At 47.3% G+C, this 17,971-nt stretch overlaps 1 protein-coding gene across 13 annotated transcripts in view; it reads left to right on the top strand.

Annotated features, from left to right (window-relative positions):
- Window positions 1-17,971, top strand: part of PTPRT (protein tyrosine phosphatase receptor type T) — a 1,044,320-nt gene that overhangs the window by 372,310 nt on the left and 654,039 nt on the right. For all 13 annotated transcript variants that reach the window (XM_035705859.2, XM_049100205.1, XM_049100203.1 and 10 more), the window contains exon 6: window positions 1,297-1,471. In XM_035705859.2, coding sequence (XP_035561752.2) covers window positions 1,297-1,471 — 175 coding nt within the window. The remainder of the gene's footprint in view (window positions 1-1,296; window positions 1,472-17,971) is intronic.

Below are 17,971 nucleotides of genomic sequence, written 5' to 3'. Positions count from 1 at the left end.
TGACACATCACTGATGGGAGTGTGGATGGATGGAAGCAGGTCACATGTGTGCTCGAAGGGATTGCTTGGGACAAGAAGCAATGAGGATTACATCATGGAAATTTCCAGGTGTGAGGAAGCTCCTAAATCCTGAGGTTTCCAATTAGATAAAGCACTCAGTTTTACTTTGGTAAAGAAATAAAAGCAGTGAGGATAGGGTCTCAGGGAAAAGATACTTGCCTCGAAGTCAGAAAAGCTGGATGAGGGACTTCCTTGCTCTGTATATTTACACTGGCCATGCTGACATTTGGATTCTGCTAAGAAGAGCTGCAGTGATACCTCAAACAAGGCTGGGAGGATTAAAAAGGAGATTCAGGGTCTGGCTCATGGAAGTTTAAAAGTTACTCAGGCTGCATCCTCAGACATGTGCTTATTAGTTGTTATAACTTGCTGCTGTAGAAGAGACTCATTCAAACTCAGAATATCGTACCTGAGATTCAGCACAGTACAGACAAAAATGCCTGTGCATTCACCTCGATTGTAGAAATGTTTACCAACTCGAGAGGTTGGGCACAGGGCTGGAGATGAAAAGGGGCTAAGTCACCTTGGGGAGCTCAGAGTCTAGTCTATGGTGGGAAACGTGTAGGCAAAACACAAACACAAACCCACCAGACATTGAATAGCTTCTAGAAGGTGGCGTGACAGTCCAGGGGAACTTAACGGATATGGCGACATGCTGAGTATGAGTTTTTAAGAGTGAGGGAATGTGCCCAGGCAGATAAGAGGTTCTAGATGGAGGAAAGAGCAAATGCCAAGGAGGAGAGGTGCTGGAAAGCCCCCATCCACACCATACCTGGGAACAGATTGGTCACTGTGAGGTGCCCTCAGGGCCTATGGCTGTGGTACCAGGACACCAGCCACGGGCCTGGGGGCCAGGCTGTTTGTTGTTATTTCATGGGTTATGTTTTCTGTCTTTGGAGGAACCTTGTGGGTTCTGCTTCAGAGATGAAGGAAGGCGGGAGGAAGGCTTAGGGCCAAATGCCAGCCTTACGCTCAGGCCAAGCAAGGAAGCAATGTGTTGGGAGGAGGCCTGTGCCCTCTCTTCTGACCATCAGGCACTGCCCTCCTGAATCAGCTTGCTAGCAAAGTTTGTACTTGAGTCAGATTGCTTGCAAAAGCCAGCCATGGATACTCCTTCTTGTGGAAAGCCCTGGCCCCAGGGGTGTGGGGAAAACAGGGCCCCTTCTGAACCAGGGATCCCCTAGGGGCTATATGATGATGCGATTTCTCCTCCCCTTCCCTCCCTCTGTCCTGCAGCAATGGAACGGCCGGGACACGGCCCTTATGGTCACCCGCGTGGTCAACCACAGACGCTTCTCAGCCACGGTCAGTGTGGCTGACACGGCCCAGCGGAGCGTGAGCAAGTACCGCTGTGTGATCCGTTCCGATGGCGGCTCCGGTGTGTCCAACTATGCTGAGCTTATTGTGAAAGGTGAGTGGGGCTGAGTTCCCTGGGCTGCCCTGGCCCCATCCTCAGAGGGTGGGAGGAATCCAGGTGCCTCTTCTCATCTGCCATTCCTCCTTCCAGTCAGTTGAAAGACACACCACTTCCCGTCCCCCGTTCCCCCACTGCAGAGAAAGAGGTGAAATTACTGTAAAATCATGCAATTTGGCTTTGTTATCATGAGGTGAGTCTTATTAAAGGGTTCACCTGTGCCAACCTATGGGGTATACAACACAGAAGACATCTACAAATTTGGCTTATTTTGCATTTGAAGTCAGAATGAACCAACGTCCTTGTGTTTTGGTACTGTTCTACTGCCGTGTCCGGGGAGTACAATTGTTTCTGAGGGATTTTTTTTTATTGAAAACTCAATTTAATGACAATATTTTGGAAGGACTTTCGAAATAAATAATGCCCCCACCCTGCTGGCCTTGATTCAATTCTTTCCAATTTTCTTGTTCTTGTTCACCTTGAGGTATTGTCAACATGCTTTACATTAAAATATGCACATTGCTTCCTTTTCTGCTCCTTCCAAGGGGCTGGATATCCCATTTATTTTTGAAAGTCTATATAATCTTTGTTGTAATGCTTAATGGTTGTATACTGTTTCATCAAGTGAATCACCCCATTTCTTAAAATCTCTCTATTTGTAGTCATTTAGGTAATTCCAGGTGTTTTCGTTTTTGTTTTATTTTTCCTCTGTGCATCAATTAACACCTCAATGGAGTTCTTCCAACGAGAACATTTTTATTCTATTGAACCAGGTTATTTCCTGGGATAAATTCCCTAGGGGTAGAGTTGGTAGGCCAAAGAATAGGAGCATCTTTATGGATTTTTCTTAGTGTGGCAATATTGCTTTTGCAAAAAAAAAAAAAAAAATAGGTTTGACAGTTCATACTGGAAAATCGCAGCGTATGGATGTACTCATTTTCCAGCGTTATGTTCACCGATTAAAATTTTAATATAGCATAATTTAGTGAATGAAATAATGAAGCTATTCATCTTATGCTAGCTGTAGAATGATACTCTGTGCATATGAAGGTGAAAATATGGATTGACCTCCCCCCCCCCCCCGCCGCCCCCCAGAGGTCTCCTGGGTTGGTTTCCTTGGTCAAAGCACAGGTTGATATCAAGGTCTTGACCTCTAGCTCCTAGTTAGCACGTAACTGGTGGTCCTGCCTGCACCTAGACTGGGAGCTCTAGTCTGAGATTCTTTCTCCTGGGCTGTCCTGACTCTTGATGGATATCTACATGCCCGACCTTTGTCATCAATCAGATCTTAGCTTGAGTGCCGTCAGGCCTTCTCCCAGATGATGTCCCAAGGCCCCGTGCTACTGGGTGCTTTCAGGTCACCTTGTCCCTTGTTCTACATAGTACTTATCATGCTTCAAAATTATATTTTTCCTTTATTCCTGTGCTTGGTGATTTTCCATCTTGTCCTTTAGAATATGAGCTCTTTGAGAATAGGGGCATTTTTTTGTTTGTTTGTTTGGTTCCTGGTTCACAAGTGCCCCCGGGCTCAGTCAAGGCTTGGCACAAGTCCTGAGTGTGCCCAAACACAAAACCGCCTGCATTCGGCTGTTTTGACCCACGCATTTGGTCATATCATAAGGCTCAACCTTAAAATACTTGTTGAATGATGGATGAGTGAATGAATTATTGGCCTCAGCAGGAACTCATTTCATCTCCATAATGCCATGAACACTTAAGCTGAAGATCAACAAATTAGGCAGTCATGAACAAAACAACCAAGAGGGGGAAAAAACATCTTAAAATCATTTACACTGAGTGCCATTAATATATAAAAGAAACCATCATTTCAATTGTATTAGGCTCATATATTTGCTCTTTTGATGCCATAAGATTGATTTCTATGACGCAGTGGCTTTTTATAGGCCTTTGAGGCACTCACTGAATTTGTGATTTCCTGGGCTTTCCCCCCTCCCCTGGAACTTCATCACACCTCTTGCATGTCGGCCTCGCACCCTGGAGTAGGAGCCCACCAGAGGGTGGACTGTGTCCGCCTGTGCTCTCCCCAGCCCTGCCCACACCTTGCAGGTGCCCGGCACAAGGCTGGTGAGCAGATAATGGGAAGAGTGACTGTGGCAGCTAGTGGAGCGCTCTGATCTTTTCACACAGACAAATGGAACCAGAAGGCACTTAGCTTATTCTTCCTTTACGTCACTCATTGTGGAGGAGAAGGTGCGGGATGCCAAGTCCAGAGGCCTTTGGGACAGAGGTTGGGATTTCCACGGTGAAGCATTGTTGCCTTTGGAGGGGTGGCCAGGGTTTATTGGGACGCTGGTTTATCCTTTGTGGGCTGTGCATCCTGGGCTGGAGTTCGGACTGAGGGACCATCACACTGGCCACGTTTGTCACTATGACTCAGGAGCCACTGCTGCTTCCAGAGCCTTCATCTGCAGCCCTGGCTGTTGTGTGCTGGGTGATGTGCGGGGTGGCCTCCTTCATAGTGTGTGCTTCCTCTAACCTGGTCCCCTTTTATTTCACCTGGAGGAAACCTTTGTGGGATATCACTTTTTTTGGCAACCATTTTTTTTCCTTTTGCCTTTAGTTGGTGACAAGCTAGAAGCTGGGCCCTTTGAAGGTAGAAGTCCCTTCATGCATGTGGTCTCATTTAGTCCTCTAATTGTGGCACTACACCTTGGTTTTATTTTAATTTATTTTACAGCGAGGAGGGCAACCACAGCCAGGTTGAGAAACAATTGTAAGGGGTTAGAGCTGGTGTCCAGCCTGGGGCTAGTTCCTGCTATTTGAGCCATACCCAAAGGGCCTGAGGGTTGTAGCTTTGTTGACACCCAGTATCATGATGGTATAAACAGAGTAGAAAGGGTCTAAATTGTATGCAGAGCTCATGGAAGGTCCCTGGACCTATGGCTAACTTGCCTTTTTAACTCATGCTTCCCCTACCATTGCTTCCTGCCTCTCTGGAATGGAGTACTTACTATCATTCAAGTTCCCAGAGAAATGAATTTAACCCTTTACACACACACACACACACACACACACACACACACACATCCCTATATAGCTAATGGTAACCAAGCCAAGTAAGAAAATGAAAGGCAGAGGACCCCAGGGCAGCAGCAGTCAGAGGAAGCCTGTCACCCTGGATGTCTGGCCAAGAACCCATGTGAGGGCAACAAACCAGAGCATTTGGGGGCAAGTGTCTTCTGAAGAATGACTCACTGACCTCCCAGCGCCCCTTTCCATGACTGAGCAGGATGGTTAGATACTTTAGGATTGAAATATTTGCAGTTGTGAAAAAAAAAACAAACTCAACAAGGAATATGCATAAATCTTGCTGCTTTTAGGGAATGGAGACAATTTGAGGAAACTAAACAAAAGTGTTCTCAAGGGCTAGGTCTTCTTCCAGGGGATGGAGCTGCTGTCCTAATTGAATTTCTAGTTCCTGGTTTCCACATCACACAGGTGGTGTGGGCTGAGGGGCAGGCAGCTGGCCTGGGCATGTCACAGAAGGAAAACTAGCCTTGGGCAGATTTTTCCCCAAGTTTTCTTTACTTCTCTCCAATTCAGAGACAGGAAAGAAGTATAGAGCCCCGAATGCATGAGTTTAAATCCCAGCCCCATCTCATCCCAGCTCTGTTGACTTTGAACATCAGCCTCTCCCAGCATCAGCTGGCTCATCAGGGAATGGGAATATAGGATTAACTACCAAAGACTGGTGTGTGTCCAGAGGATTAAATGAGACTGTGTGCAGAAGTTCTTAGAATGAAAAAAAAATGTTCTTAGAATGGTGCTCGGCTGCTTGCCCTGGAAGTATTTGTTACATAACTTGCTAAGGAGGTTGGGATTTCCCAGGAAAAGAGGTAAGAGATGGTTAAGGACTGGCTGAGTGGGACTCCTCTGCAGAGGGACACTGGTGGTTTCTCCCCATACAGTCCTGTGCCAACCATAGGGAAGGGGGCAGAGGAAATACGAAAGTGGGTGCCAACATGGGGACTTGGGAAATTTGGGTCCTGGTGTCCATGCTAGGTCAGAGTCCCTGGGTCCCCTCCTGCATCTGCCTATTGGTGAGCCAGGAATCTGAGGGCAAAGGATGAGTTAGCCAGTCCTTCTGGGGCTTAGCCACCTGACTACATGGCATCATTCATTCAGAACTTGGGCTGTACTGGGTTTGGGAGGTCACAAGGTTGCTCTGTGCCCAAGGATGCCAGGAGCTAGATGGGGGCCGCTCTGACAGTATCTATAGCAGGTGCTTGCACCATGCCAAGCGATGTCTGTCTCTCAATTGGTGTGTTTATGGCTGGCTGGCCAGTGGTTCTTGTGTTATCCTGGGATTGTGAGCATCAGTGCTTTAGAAGATGCCATGTAATTTGAGCGTAGGTAATATCAAATTCTCGGGGCGACACAGATCAAAATGAAAGCAAATTGGAATTACTTAATTCTGAAGAGCTGTTTATTGAGTTGTGATAATGTACCTAGGTATACGTTAGATTACTCTGTAATTGAGATTTCGTTCTGTTGACAATCCAGGCCCTCAACTTGCCTGTTCCGGACCAGTGCTTACAAATGCACTCATTCTCTCCCCATCGCTGGGTTTCCTACTATCTTTGATTTCAGGGTGTTTTTGCTTATCCCAAGGACATAGGTGCCTTCAACCTAAGTGAGGCAGATGGGTCCTGATGAAAATTTGCATAAAAATTTGTTGTTGGTCTTGATTTTTAAATCCATCTTCCAACTCCATATAACAACTACCATGGGCTCAGAACCCTCTTATCAATATGTGGATTCGTGCCCAGAAGAAATCTAATACTGGCACTGTGAGTCATGTGTTCTGAATTCAATACTGATGTGACCTCCTACCAGGGCAGCTTGGGAGGACCGAGAGTAGGGATTTTTGGATATAATCACACTCGAGTTTCAATCTCAGTCCTGGCCCCAGATGTCTGGGTGACATTAGGTAAAGTGTTCCCTCTGGGCCTCAGTTTCCTCATCTGTTCAATGGGGGGTGAGTGTATCTAATTGTATCCATTATGAGAGGGAGACAGCACATGTATAGATCCTAGTACAAAGTGGATACCCACACAGCTGCATCTATGAGTAATCATATTTTGCTATTAAGGGGTACTGCCTAAGTACACTGGCCATTTTTCTTTGTCCTGCTTAAAAGGACAATAACTTGTATGATAGAAATTTAAGTTCAGCCATCTGAAGGTCTGTCTCTGAAATCAGATTGAGGTCATTGCAGAAATGCTTTATTATGTTGCATTTATTCATTCATTCATACATACATACATCTTATTCCAGTATTTAAAGGCCTCCTGAAATTGCATCAGATGGGGCCTCGTTGAGCCTGCCGTGGCAGCAGTGGATAAGTGTGGCTGCTCCATTCTGGGACACGGTTGACCCATGGCCACTCAGCCCATTTTGCTGACATTACTAGTCTGGTTTCTTTTTTTTTCTTTTTTTTTTTTTTTTAGTCTAGTCTGGTTTCTGTAGGCATTTGAGTTCACAGCTTCTGGCTTAGGGATTGCATGGTTGGAGTAGCAGACTTGTTCTTACGTTCGTTTGTTTCATGGTTTATTGAGTCCCAGCTATGGGTCAGATAGTGTGAAGAACCATGCAAACCTATAGTGCACAGTCATTTTAGTTTGTGTTAGGTACCTACTGTACCCTCTTACTAACCCTGTTGATAACAGTATTCTTTAGGGGCTGTTAGCATGCCCCTTTTACAGATGAGGGCACAGATGCTCAGAGAGGTTATGTAACCTTCCCAACATCACACATCTGATATGTGATGGAGCCAAGATTTAAAGCCAGGCCTGCTGGTGTCTCAGGCTATGCTCTTCCTTCTGTTTATTTCTTATAAGATTCAGTAAAGTAGCCCTGTAATCGATGGGAACTGAGGAAATAGAGGGTGAAACAATTGATGCCATTTGAGAAAGTCCTAGAAAGTTTTTCTAAGTGCTCTCATCTGAGTGGACTCCTCAGCCTGGTAGGCTCTTGAGCAGGGCCAGCCTGGGGCAGTTTTCAGACATAAATGGGTGACATGTTTGAGGTGGCAAATGTATGTCAGGGGATATATTCTGAGTCTTTGCACTAGAGCAGAGTTGGAGTTTTATTCTGTGGGAATGAGGGTGCGCTGATGAAACCCCCATCTATGGTCCATAGACTGTAGTGCACATTTTCGAGGCTGGACCTCTGCATCCATCTGTTCTTCTCTTCGCTGGTCCTGACTGTGACCAGCGGGAAACCATTGGCAGGCAGGTGGCTGTGGTAAAAGGCACAGCCTATGATTGGAAGAGGAGTGAAGATTGGAGCAAACAGGGCAGGGACCCCTAGAAGCAGACTTGGCAGGGATTTGAGTGCAAGAGGTTTATTTGGGATGTTGGGAGATGAAGCCAGGAGAAAGGACCGTTTGAAAAAGGGCATTTTCAAGCAAATGAGCATTGTGGACATCTGGAGCTCATTCCTACTGGGGAAGCCAAGGATTCAGTATAGATTCCTAAGGTGTGAGAGAGTTGGGATATTTGTACCCCAGCCTGCACAGTGCGTGATGGAGGGCTGCCCGTGGGGTGTTCACATCCTGGTACTTCAGGCTTGTTGCATTGGACAGAGGGGTCCTCCTGGGGCTTTGGAGAAAGCCTAGCCATTGAGATTCATATATGACAGTTGGAAGTTGGCCCCTACTTACTGAAAAAAAAATAAGGCTTGAGAAAGGGAAGTGTGGGATCCAACAGCATATGCATCCACATGGACCTTGTGGCATCTGCAGGCTTCCGATATCACCAAGGCTGGTGGCCTGTGTCTCATTAGTGACGGTGGCCATGAAGGGCAGCTGTATGCTAGGAGAAGAGGCAAAGCCAGTACCCACTCTGAGTGTTTAGCTTGGGCTGTCACAGGAGCTCTTCAAAGGCTGCTGTCAGAATTGAACTTGGAGCCTCCATCCCTCAGAGGCCAGGAGGGCCTGGCCGGGAGGGTGGGGGAATGCTCTAGTGCTCAGCAGTCAGAGAGTGGGCTTGGGGTTGAAGAGCCTGGGCTGGAGTCTGGCCTCTGCCCTGTAAGCTCTCTTAGTCTGCCTAGAACCCTCCACCATCTCTGTTGGACCCAGACCAACGCCCCAGACCAGGGGTTGGCAAACCTTGCCTGTACAGGGCATGGTAGTCAATGTGTTCAGCTTCACGGGCCATACAGGCTCTGTTGCAACTATTAAACTCTGCTGTTGTAGCAAAAGCCATAGAAAATGTGTAAATAATGGGTGTGGCTGTGTGCCAGTAAAACTTTACTTACAGAAGCAGACAGGGGTCTGGATTTGGCTGCCAGGCCAGTTTGCCAGTTATTGCACAGGACTAAACCTTCCCTTCTTTCGGTTAGATGACTGTACCAGCTCTTTACCTCTCCTGCTCCTGTGCCACTGACATCTATTCTTTATGTGGCAGCCTGAGTGATAGTTGGAAAATGAGTTTAATTCCTGGCATTTCCTTGCTCAAAATCCTCCACTAGTCCTATCTTGAAATAAAATCTGAACTTCTTAACATGGTTTCTAGATCTGGCTCCTCTCTTTGTTTCCTGACCCCCCACCTCCTGTATTTGTCCTTTCATCCTCTTCTTTAGCCACACTGGCCCATTCCTCTTCCTTGAACCTCACCATGATAGTTCTGAGCTCAGGACCTTTGCACTTGCTATTGTCTCTTGGCCTAAAATGCTTTTCTTCCAAATAATTACATGGCTAATTTGTTCTCTTCATCTGGTCTCTGCTCAGACATCAGCTTCTCAGAGAGCCTCCCCTGAGTACCTTATCTAAAAGAGCACCCCTTCATCCCTCCTGTAACACTATACCATTGTTCTGGTTTGTGGTTTTCTTCCCGGCTCTTATCACTGTCTGCCATTGTCATTTACATCTCTGCACTGCATAATCTTCCGAAGGCAGAAGCTCTGTAGGTCTTGCTTCCTGCTGGATCCAGGATACCTGGCATATATAAGGGGCTCGAACATTTGCTATATCCAGCAACATTCTCAGTGCTTCCTTCACAGGCATGCAGGAGCATTGCAGATTCCTCCTCACACCTTCCTTTTCCAAGGTTCTCATTACTGTTGGAACCTTAGGTTTCCCTCCTGTCTCTGGGCACGTTCCATCCTCTTTAGGGATGCCACTTTTTATCTTTTCCTTTGAGTCTTGTTTTCCTTTACTTTATTCTTTTTCTTTCTGGCTGTGGAGGCCGTAAGCTGTACCATTCCCTGCATTACCCGTTTGGCCTTTGTTTGTCCTGCTTTGTGGCAATTTTGAGGTTTCTGTTGACCTTCCATGGCCATGGTACTCATTCAGTCAACCATGGGGCCATTCTGATGGTCGTTTAAGAAACCAGCTTTCTTCAGTGCTGGCCAGTGAAGGCTTGTCTCAGGGTGAGCCCTCCCCACTCCCCACTGCATCCTGCCTACTTGAGTGTACCTCCTTCAGCCCATGTCTCCAAGTCTTGGCCCACCTCCTCCCCCCATGCCCATGTCTGACCTTGGCTTTCTGGAAAGATGCTATGCAGAGAAAACCCTACCATCTCCATCTTTTTTGCATCCTTCATGTTTGGTAGGAAAATATCCCGATGCTAGGATTCTTAGTTTCGTCTTTCTTCAGTGTTAACTTTGATTAATGGTTTGCATTTATTTAATTTATTATTATTATTATTATTATTATTATTATTATTATTTTACCATGGCTGTAATTGGCAAGAACACCTGGATTGCAGATCAGAGGTCTTGGGTTCAAATCTTGTATTAGCTATGTGAATTAGGAATGTTACTCATGACTCTCTAATTATAAAAAGGAATAAGCCCCCTAGATTTGAGGGGGGGGAAGGGTCACAGATGTGTTCATCCTGTGTAAACAAAGCGCCGCCTGTATGTTTATGCCTGTCTTCATCAATCTTTATCAACCCCACATTTGCCAGCTGCCCAGTCTTAGCCCCAATGCCCTCCTCCTTGCATAACGTCACTGCTAGCTTTTCATGGGAAGAGAAAAATGACAGATGGGAAGAAAGTGGAAAACTTAACTTGAGCATATGTGTGTGGGGGGAGGCGAGCCGGGAGAAATCTATGTATATTGTATTCTATATGGGCACAAAGACCAGCTTATTTTTAAAAAAGCGTAAATGTGGATAAATAAAACCTGACAAGTATTGGTTTCCTTGAATTATTTTGACTACTTTATCAGCTGCATGCTGATGTGTTGCGTTAACACTTTTAACGCATTTGGAAATTAAATCAAATGGCAATTGCATTAAATCCTCATTCGCTTGGAACATTACCCTCCTGTGTTCAAATAGAAGAATTATCTGGGGTATGGAATGAGTTGGAAGGTCTGTAGTTAGCTGGCATTTGTAGACCATTGATTGCATGCCAGACACTGCCCTGGATATTTCACAGGAGGTTCTGTTAAATCCTCACCTGCTCCCATGTTTCAGATGCAGATGCTGAAGCCTGATTACCCAGCCTGCTTAGAGTCTCACTGCCTAAAATCTGTCCTCTTCCTCCTGTAATGGAGACTTTTTTCTGGCTTTCCTAATGCTAGTTTTCCATAATGTTGTATTCTGTGGCAGACATTCATGGAATATTGCTTCTGAGAACCTAAGTTTCAGGTCCAGTTAAACTCAGTTAAACCTTGGGCTCCAGATTTGGAAGGGATGCTGTAGGCCTTTTTTCTCTGTTTCTGCCCTAAAGCTGAATTCCCTTCTGAAATGTTATGTATGGCCTCTGTCTACACCTCATTGGGATTTATTCTGTCCCCAGGGGATGTTTGGCAATGTCTGGACATTTTTAATCGTCACACCTTGGAGGGAGTGTGTGGAGGTCAGAGATGGTGCTCAGTGTCCTACGAAGTACAGAACAGCCTCCACAGCCAACAGTTAGCCAGTCTCAAGGGCCAGTTGTGAAACCCTGACCCTCCCCGCTCCCCATGTGATTATCTCTTTATCCCTGATGCTCTGCATTTCATCCGAAATCCTGTGTGCTTCTGGTCGCAGTGGAGGAGTGAGATGTGGGAGAAAGATGGTAGAGCTAATTATGTGTCTGTGAAGAAGTGATTCAGCTTGTCTGAGCTGCAGTCTCTGAAAAATTGACATTGACCTCTGGTTTGCAGTAACTTAGCTCTGTGGCCTCCCCTCTCCTGTTTCTCCACTAAATACCCATGGAGACCCATAAAAGGAAAATGCAGACTATCCATTGTTGGGAATGTGAGTATCTCTGGCTGTCAGGTCAGTGAAGCTGCTGTGTGTGCACCAAACACAGGAGCCTCCCCTTCCACTGAGTGGAGCTGTGATTCAGAGCAGCTGCGTGACCAAGGACTACATTTCCCAGCCTGCCTTGTTTTCAGTGGGACCATGTGATTCACTCCAGTCAAAGAAAAGTGAGTTTAAGTGCATTCAGAGTCAGGGTGTTTAAAAAGTAGGCAGTCATCTTCTACATTCTTCCTTCCGTCTTTTGTTGGCTGTGTGAGATGACTCCAAGCCCCTAGTAGGTAGGTGGGAGAGGTCACTGAATCACCTTGTGGAAAAAAATTGCCTGTCAAGCAGGCTTGTTACTGAGGCTATAATAACTCATTATCCTTTCAGTAACAATAATTCATTATTGTGTGAAGTTACTATGCCTTGGAATCTGTTTGTTACAGCAGCTCGCATTATACTGACTGATAAAAGCTGCATCAAGGGACGTCATTAGCAGCCTCCCTAGACCTATCCTCTTGAACCAAAGCTTTTTCACCTATTTCTGAAGAAATGAGAAGATACTTCTTCCCTCTCCCACTGATATTAGGCCCAAAGGTCTACCTGATGCTGGACAATTATCCTTTTTTTCAGGTGTTGCTTTTTTTTTTTTAAAGGTTAAAAGAATATTTTTCTACCCATATTTATTGATGTATAGTTTATAAATTCTGGAACAACATATGAAGGCCAGAATTGTTTGTTGATGTTAAGGAAAGGTGGTGGGCATGGCCTTGGCTGTGGCCTGTGAAGCTCAGGAGCAGTGGGAGCTCAGGCAAGGTCTGCCCAGGTGGGACAGCTTGGAAGCCCTACCCAGAAGGATGGATCTTATGTTAGAAAGGAGTTCAAGGACCAGCGAGAGCCTTGTCAGCTGTATCACGGTGTAAGACCCCAGCCACATGAGAGGGAACATGAGAGCAGAGTGGTGGGGCAGGGAGTGGGCTGGGGCTCTGACCCCATGAGGACCTGGGACATTAGGTAGACCTGTCCAGGTGAACAGTCTGAGTCAGCCCCGTTGGCCAGGGGAGCTGTCATTACACCCGGTCTTCCCAGCACACATCTTTCCAACCAAGTCAGTCTATCTCCCAGTGGAGCCCAGTGATTTCAGCTGGGGGTGGATGGGATGGAGAGAAGAGGAAGAGCACAGCACTTGGCACTTCAAAGCAAGCACCATCAGCCGTTTAGAAATGAGCTTCATTGTGGCAGCATGTTTAAATATTAAAACAAACAAAGCTGGAGTATTAGTGAGACGCAGATACTAAAAAGCAGCATTTTAGCAGTTGGGGGGAGCAGCAGGTTCTCAGTGTAATCACTGGGGTTCGATATGCTCAAGTCCCATTGTTTGTAACCCCCCTCCCCCCACATCCTAGACAGGGGACATCCAAACCAAGGAATTCCAAACCAGTGTGAGGTTTAGCTTGGAAGTCAGGGAGCTTCCATATTACTGCAGGTTAAGCTTTGAATGACCTTTTCTTTGGGCCTCTGCTTCCCTCTTTGTCATAAGCAAGGGCTGCATTATACAGGTGGGTTTCAAACTACTGCCCCCTGGAACAATAGAATGTTTTCCATATAAAATGTGGAAAACCAGTGATGCAACTCTGTGGAATCATGGGGCTCTTAGCATGATATAAAATTTGTTTTGCCACCACCTGGGCAGGTGGATTTCTTTGCTTATTTAAAGATGTTTTTGGGTTTGTTTGTTAATGCATATGATCCTCCTCTGTCTTTATACTTTTCTGGACCCTGGTAGCAGTGGGGCTAGGGTTTGGCCTCTTCTCTTCTAAATGAAATTTGCTTGCATCAGCTTTTCATTATTAATCAGAATAGCAAGTCTCTTGCTTTCTATGTGTGTCTAGAGGCAGATGTGACTCACAGCCCAATAAATGGAACTGCTCTTTTCTGATGGAACTTGGCCTGGTGGTAGGGGGTGGCACTTATTGGCAGAGCAGCTCATTGTCTGTTCTAGGAAGCGAAAGTCTCCTGTTTGAGTTAATCACTGGCAAAATGTGCCCTATGGTTTGCTCTTCTCATCTGTCAGACACATGAGAGGGGACCGCTGGGGCCCCATGGGATAAGACTGGCATTTTGCTGCCTCTTACAAGCTGTTCCAAGTGCCCTATATAAGGGAAGGCAGGGAGGCTGCGCGTGAGAAGCTGGCAGGGCTGGGTTTTGACTCCTGGCTCTGTCCCCTTTTTGCTGTTGAATTAAATTATACCAAGGGACCAAGCCTCAGTTTCTCCATCTATAAAAGGGAAAGAGTGATGTTACTTACTTTGTGCTTTCTGAAGCTCAGTGAGGTAAATCGTGGAAGCCAAGAGTGTGGAACCTACTTCATGCTAGCTAGGGAAGTTTAAAGTTTCACATGACAATATTATTTGTTCTCCGTATCATTTTTTTCCCTTCTGGATAGGCAGGAAGATTACATCTGTACTCTTACATCTATCTGGGGCCAAAAGAATGTGTACTAAACTGATCTGTGTCCCTTCCAGGCCAGACCTATACAAAAATCTCCCATGGGCTCTCCCCCTGCCGTTCCCCCTCCTGTTGTAACATTGGAGACCATATGATGAGGCACGTAGCCTCTCCAGATAGAATGATGTATGGAGCCCAACACCACCCTCCCCACTCATAACCTCATCAGGCTGTGATGTGTGTGAGCAATAGCTGAACCAGCCATGACTAATGCCCATTACTCAGGCCTCTCCTGCCTTGATAGACAACCTTCTAAGGCTTCCATTGATATAGTGGACAAATGACCACAGCATCGGGATGGTGCCATATTTCCCACTTGGAATTTTGTGGCAGCCTCACAGTGGTCAGAAAGGGATTTGCTGGGGGATGCCTGGGTCTCAGTGATTGAGCATCTGCCTTCAGCTCAGGGTGTGATCACGGGATCGAGTCCTGCATCGGGCTCCCTGTAGGAGCCTGCTTCTCCCTCTGCTTAGGTCTCTGTGTCTCTCATAAATAATTAAATAAAATCTTTTTATTTTTAAATCTTTTTTAAAGATTTTATTTATTCATTCATGAGAGATACAGAGATAGAGAGGCAGACACACAGGCAGAGGGAGAAGCAGGCTCTATGCAGGGAACCTGATGTGGGACTCGATCCTGGGACTCCAGGATCACGCCCTGGGCCGAAGGCAGGTGCCAAACTGCTGAGCCACCCGGGGATCCCCCCAATTTTTAAAAAAAGAGGTTTGCTCAAGTTTGACCTTATGTTGCGGGGGAGTTAGCTGATTGACTCTCTCTGCCTGATGCCACCTGGACGGACTCATCTCAAAGGTACTCCTGCTCTGTGCATTGCTGCCACAGGCATGTCTGTACCCTGTGACTTTTCTTTTGGGGGGATTGAGCTGACTACACCTTTTCCCCTTCACCTTTCTCTCCCTTGTTAGGCTAATGCACCCCAGTACGTGCCCAGGGAAGCCTGCAGAGCTGGGAACAAGGTGACTCCAGATGTCTTTGCCTATCTCTGCTGAATCCTAGGCTCTGTTGATCTTATCCCTTGAAGTTCTGTGATAAGCAAGGATGAAGGGAATTCCAGAATACCCACCTCCCAGGTCTTGGCTGGGTGTGGACTTGGTCCTCTTGCTTGTACCTGGGGGCCCCACCTTTGTGGCCGAATCCCAAGCCACCATCTTTCCCATCCCACTGTATCAGCCCTGACTGTGGGACCCCTGGTTAGCTCCCGGTGCCCACTGTCATCAAAGGCTGCCCTGCCATTTCCAGAAGCCGTGGGGAGACAGCTCACAGAAACACCTGTTGTCCTGGACTTGGTATGATAGAGCCTGTGCCAGGTGTTCCTGGGGTTGGATCTGAGAGGATTTGGGATCTTGTAATCCCAAATTTGTCTACAGCCTGGATGCCAACAAAAGTTACCCTGTCTCTTGAGATTTGGGTAGATTGAGGTCTGTTTCAAATATTTGCATATTTCTAGGGATGCAGATTATGGTCACTTCTAACTCTTTGGTTTCTATTCCTCCTGGCTTTTGTTGTCAGTTGCTTCTTACTCCTTATACCTTCTCTCGGCTTCACACCATCCAGATTTGGAACTTGGTCCTCTTTTCCTCAATTTTCCATCCTCCTTTCTTTGACACACCCACTCACACACACATACTCTTTGAGATGTGGCTGACTTGGGAGGGTTTTGGGCAAGGGAAGGGAGCTATAGCACAGCAACACGAATGCATCCAAATGGAATAGGGGTTATGCCTGCCCTAGCAAGTGGTCTGGCCACCCCGTCGTGAGCTTCTTGGTGGCTGCTGTCTCCTCTGAAGGCTTTGGCCTCCTGCCCTGTCACCCTGGCTCCTCCCCTCTCTTGCAGCCTCAGAAGCTCTGAGGCAGAGCAGTCTGGCAGCAGACAGTTGCTTTGGGACCTGTCTGCGCAGCTCATTTCTGCCAGCCCCACTTGCCAGTTATTTCCCCATTGGCTTTGGATTAATTCTGTCTGGCAGAAGCATGACTCTCCCCTTGCCTTTCTTGCACATCTCAGAAGTGGGTCCCATTTTACTGCCAGGGTGGCTCCCCACCCTGGCCTTGGACCTCGACACTTACCTGGAGATCTCTGCAGGCCACAGCCTGCCTGCACCCTCATGCCTGTCCTGCCTTAGGGCTATCGACGTGGTCAGGGGCAGGTGGGCTCAGCAGCAGCTTCCGTGAGGTGAGGATTGGCCCATTCCCAGGCTGGCCCCTCTCGGTGCTGAGGGGCAGTGCTCTCCGTCTACCTGGGTGTAGCCCCAGGTGAGGGGGTGCTGGTACGCGTCCCTGGGATGCCCGGGCTTGGAGCCGCCATCGTGCAGTCACATCCCAAGGCTCGAGTGGTGAGCTCAGGGCTCTGTCTCCATTCCATGGTTCCTGTTCTGCTTGTTCCTCTGGACGTTATTCTCCTGTATGCTCCTGGGGAATAGTGGGCGCAGGTCCACACCTTCTAGGTTAACAACTTCACAAGTAAGACAGTTGCCTTCTCTCCACGTCTGAATGGCCATCTCGTGAAAGGATTCTGATCCTCCCGGCCTGGTTGATAACCAGCGCGGGACCAGCTCTTGGGCCCAGTAGCCTGTAGAAGGGCCCTGCTGGGGCTGTGCCCCCCGGTCTGTGACCAGTAGGGTGGAGTATGATGTGTTGAGGTGCTCCGGGAAGATGCAGTGGGGTGGGAGCCTTCGCTTCCTGAGGGGTTCTGGGCAGACAAATGGGGCAGATGTGGGCGGAGCACCCCTGGTGTAGGTGCTGCTCCGCCAGGCCTTTCTAGAACGGCAAGGATTTAGGATAGACTAGTAGGTGTGGGCTATGATCTGGGTCCCTTGGTTTCAGGCTTCAATAACAACGATGCACTTTGTTTTAATGAACTTCAGTCTGATGCATGTCTGTCTCTGAACCAGGGATGGATGTGTCTGTCCCTCTCAGAGTCTGATCTGTCTTTGCCTCTGACCTCCTTCCTTGCTCCTGCACCAGTCCTGTCATTCAAGCAGAAGGTCACAGATGGTAACTGCCTCCTTGTGCCTGCTTGCCAGTGCCCTCTGGTGGGGTATTTCCTCTAGGGAAACTCTGCTCTCCTTCCCTGTCCCCTCTCCCTCTCCAGTCCTTCCTTCCTCCTTCCTCCCTCTGTCCATGCACTCTGCGTCTCAACCTGTTGTCACTTACTAATGCTTTGTTACATGCCAGCATTTGAGGTGAGACCGGTCTTGTCCAGACCGATGGAGCGGGTGGCAGTGGCTTCTCCATTTCTGATACCGTGGAGTGGGGTGGGGCTGCACAAATGAGTGGCATTAGCATCTTCCTGTGAGCCTTCTCTGGTCAAGGTCAACAAGCACTTAGCTCCATTTATTACTTTGTTAAGCCAGTATGGAAATATATACCGGGGTGGTGCTGTCTCCAAATGCCCCTATGAACTGATTGGTCAATGAGGCAAATGTTTATTACATGCCTACTATGTCCCAGGAATCTTCTAGATGCAATGGATATACCAAAGATCTGTATGGGGACAGGGATTTTGTTATCTTCAGGTGCACATTCTAGAGGAGGGAAAGGAGTTAACAAGTGAGATCATTTCTGAGAGTGTTAAAAATATGGTTCTTAATTATGTCAATAACAAAAGGTTTGTAGACAGGGACTGCTTGTGTATATCCCTACAGCCCCAAAGCAGACCACAGGATGACTTGTATTCAAACCCCAGCACTGCCACTTGGCATCTCTGCGACCCAGGCATGCCACGTGCTTCCGCAAGCCTATAGTCCCATCTGCAAGTGATCCACATCAGAGA

The sequence above is a fragment of the Canis lupus genome, chromosome 24 (assembly GCF_003254725.2).
Source record: "Canis lupus dingo isolate Sandy chromosome 24, ASM325472v2, whole genome shotgun sequence".
Lineage (NCBI taxonomy): Eukaryota > Metazoa > Chordata > Mammalia > Carnivora > Canidae > Canis > Canis lupus.
Note: the sequence above shows the minus strand (reverse complement) of the source record. Positions and strands in the feature narration are given on the sequence as shown.